Source organism: Cajanus cajan, chromosome 6, assembly GCF_000230855.2.
Source record: "Cajanus cajan strain Asha chromosome 6, NIPB_CcT2T_4, whole genome shotgun sequence".
NCBI lineage: Eukaryota > Viridiplantae > Streptophyta > Magnoliopsida > Fabales > Fabaceae > Cajanus > Cajanus cajan.
In genome coordinates this window covers 54,189,197-54,192,946 of record NC_138522.1, presented here as the reverse complement: position 1 = coordinate 54,192,946, position 3,750 = coordinate 54,189,197, and the positions used below count along the sequence as shown (strand labels likewise).

Genomic DNA, 3,750 nt, shown 5'->3' with positions numbered 1-3,750 from the left:
TATTTTTTTTTTGAAAAATTTAAATAAAATGGAAAATAAAGTAAAGTTGGCAAATGTGTTCTATTTTGATAGATCAACGAGTCAAAATTATTCAATTCAAAATATCATAATAGTTCAGTACAATTTAAATTACAGTTCAATTCAAGTTTTTATAGTATAGTTAAGTTCAGTTTAATAATATAAAAAAATAGTTCAGTTCAGATCATCTGAATTAATATTTAATTTAGTTCAATTCATGAGAACAACTTTTAAGTTCAGTATAGTTTTTATAAGTTTTACTCACCCCTGGACAACTTGACATTTCAAATACGCTTACTGGTCAAATTTTATTGGTGACGAATGGTCACATTATCCCTCTTTCTTATCTTCACCGCTTGCGGAGACACAATCTCTCATATGAACATTTTCACATCATTTTGCCCTCCTTGCTCCCTGTGATCACGTAACCACATGGAGGAAGAAGCCAATCACCACGCAATAATAGACATGGAAAAAGTAATAGACAGAGAGAGGCTAGCTTCGACGGAGCAAAAGATTTCGGAGAATCCCAAGTTGCTAAGCAAAGCCGCGGGGAAGAAATCATGTTGCATCTTCAGGGTACCCCAAAGCCTGGTCGAGGCTAACGGAAAAGCCTACTTACCTCGTATCGTGTCCATAGGACCATACCACCGTGGCCAACCTCGTCTCAACATGATCGAGGAACACAAGTGGCGTTACCTCGCTTCCCTTCTCTCAAGAACAACACAAACCCAACGTTTGGGCTTAGAGAGTTTATTCAAAGCCATAGCCCCCTTAGAAAGCGAAGCCAGAGAGTGTTACTCCGAAACCATCCACCTCGACTCTCACGACTTCATCGAAATGATGGTCCTCGACGGTTGCTTCATCGTTGAACTCTTCCGCAAAGTCGCCAAATTAGTACCCTTTGAACCCGACGACCCTCTTGTCACCATGGCGTGGATATTACCCTTTTTTTACCGGGATTTTCTCAAACTCGAAAACCAAATCCCTTTCTTCATTCTCAACCAGCTTTTCGAAATAACCAAACTACCCGGAGAAAATTCAACCCTAACACTTTCAACGCTGGCGTTGGTTTTCTTCAACAACTCGTTGCAACGGCCAGACGAAGCCATAGTCTCAAGCGCGAAGGGAAAGCATTTACTCGAATTGGTTCGTTCTTGTTTCATTCCAAGAGAAGAAGAAAGCAAGCCGTTAAAAAGGGTGGTGACGCCGACGCACGTGATCCACTGCGTGTCGAAGCTTCGACGCGCGGGGATTAAGATAACGCCCGGCAACGTTAGCGAGAGTTTCTTGCACGTGACGTTCAGGCGCGGCGTGATTTCGATGCCAACCCTGACGGTGGACGATTTCATGAGCTCGTTTTTGTTGAACTGCGTGGCGTTTGAGCAGTGTTACAGTGGGTTGTCGACGCAGTTCACGGCGTATGTGACTCTCTTGGACTGTCTGATAAACACGTATAGGGACGTGGAGTATTTGTGCGAGCGGAACGTGATTGAGAATCACTTTGGAACGGAGGGTGAAGTGGCGAGCTTCATCAACAACACGGGGAAGGATGTGGCGGTTGATTTGGATTTGTGTTACTTGTCTCACTTGTTCAATGATGTTCATAAGTATTATAGAAATAGTTGGCACGTGCAGTGGGCTAGCTTCAAGTACACCTACTTTGATACGCCCTGGTCCTTTATCTCGGCTCTCGCTGCCTTGTTTTTGTTGATTCTTACCGTGGCTCAGACCTACTTTGCTGCTTATCAGTATTTTGATAATCCTCAAAATTCTTGATCACCCTCCTCCACAACAATGCCTTTAATTATATATATATATATATATATATATATATATTTTATAAGTGGTGGAACGAGAATCCTTTGACACACGCAGTCAAATAGGTTTACTGGGTCTTAGTTACTCAATCAACCAAAGATTTTTCTTGCCAAAAATTCCTTCACCAGCCGAGAGTCTATGTAAGGGATGAAGAATATGTTGTAAATGCTGTATAAAATAGATGCGTACCGTAAATTCAAACTCAATCAGTTGGTTTATGATAGCATTAATTTTACAAATTATTTAACAACTGCGTCTTGTGTACGTAGTAGACTAGCAGCTAGACCTCCTAAACAGGTGTTGAGAAATCCAACAAAGAAATGCGACAGTTTTACGAATTCAAGGCAGGGAGACAAATAAATGAATTGGCTAATGATTTGAATGGTGGCTGATTAGAAAAATCACATGTATATCTCAACTTCAACGTTGTTCGACTGAATCAGGCCACAAATTTCAGAGCCCGCGAAAGCATATATCGACAGATGTTGGTTGCGTATAAGAAAAAAGACATTGATTAAAAAATTTAATTAAATACATCTGATTTTTACGATTTCACATAAAAATATATATATATTTAAAATGTTTATATTTATTTCTTTAAAAGTATTATTAAATTAAAAATATTAAATGAAATTGACTTGATTCAATTTTACTTATATTTTGGTATAAAAAAATTAAGTATTTTTTATATATAGATTCATATGAAATATCATGTTTTATAAGCTAATATTAGTTTATATATAAATTAAAAAATATACTTTATAAAATTGAATATAAAAAACTTTTATTAACTACTTTATATAAGTTAATTTTAATTTTTAGAAGAAAAAAACTATTTTATTTTTCTTTCTTATTTTAGAAATGTTTGAGGAGAATTCAGCTGTATACAATTTTCTCCCCCAATTGCTTAGTACCGCATTGAAAGAGTCCTGGGAGATTGGATTAGGATGCTGGGCCCTTTCTTAACTAACGTGTCTAGAACATTCTCATTACACTTCAAATGGACCAGCGTTACAAAGGCTTCACTAATTTGCGTTTTCGGATATTTGATCAAATACAAAAAGTTTATTAATTTCAGAACTAAAGGTTTCACTATATGTTCAAAACTAAAATTCTATTTAATTTCAGAAAATAATTATATTAATTAATGATGTGTTTGGATGATAAATGTTAAAAATTTAAGAAATTTCAAACTCTTGATATTTAAATTACTTTTATTTCAATTTTTATATTTTTTAAATATTTTATTTAAATAAATCAATTTTAAATTTTAAATTTTAACATGATAATTTAATTTTCACTATAAATAAAATTAATTATATATATACTCCGGAGGAAAACATAAAATGCCCATTAAGAACCACTTGGGGGCTGGGGGAAGGAATTGGAGACCTATTATTGGGCAGGTCGGAAAGAAAATGGAACAGTTTATACACTTCAGGCCCACTTGGCTAATCTAGTGAACACGGATGTTTTAAAACATGCTGCTATATAAACACTTTCAAGAGAAGTAAAATCAAACTTGGGGCCTTCACCTTTTAAAATACTTCAAAATACACGAATTTTTACATATTTCAAAATGTTAAAATTCTTCTTCTTTTTTTTTTTTTTTTAACAGACAAGAAAAAATGTCATACATGATTTTAACCTTTAAAAAAGGAAACGTTACAATTTTTATTTATTTATTTTTACATTCTCATGTTTGATGTAAGTCATGTTGAAGGTCATCTAATGAATGAGTTTTTCTAGTGTTGAAAATATTGTTGGAAAAAAAGCACATGAACTTGGTGGAAGTTTTGGAGAAAGTCGCTGGTAGTTTACGTTTGTGTTGGTCATGAATGATGCCATGTCATTGGTCCACATCGCAAGGAATGAAAATGATGGATCGAGTCTGCATGCATGACAACGTCT

The 3,750-nt window shown here is 35.2% G+C and overlaps 1 protein-coding gene across 1 annotated transcript; it reads left to right on the top strand.

Annotated features, from left to right (window-relative positions):
- Nucleotides 1–263: 263 nt before the first annotated feature.
- On the top strand, nucleotides 264–2,343 carry LOC109796414 (transmembrane protein, putative (DUF247)). Its single transcript, XM_020356087.3, has one exon. The coding sequence runs from the start codon at nucleotides 451–453 to the stop codon at nucleotides 1,795–1,797; it is 1,347 nt and encodes a 448-aa protein (XP_020211676.1). The 5' UTR covers nucleotides 264–450; the 3' UTR covers nucleotides 1,798–2,343.
- Nucleotides 2,344–3,750: the final 1,407 nt, after the last annotated feature.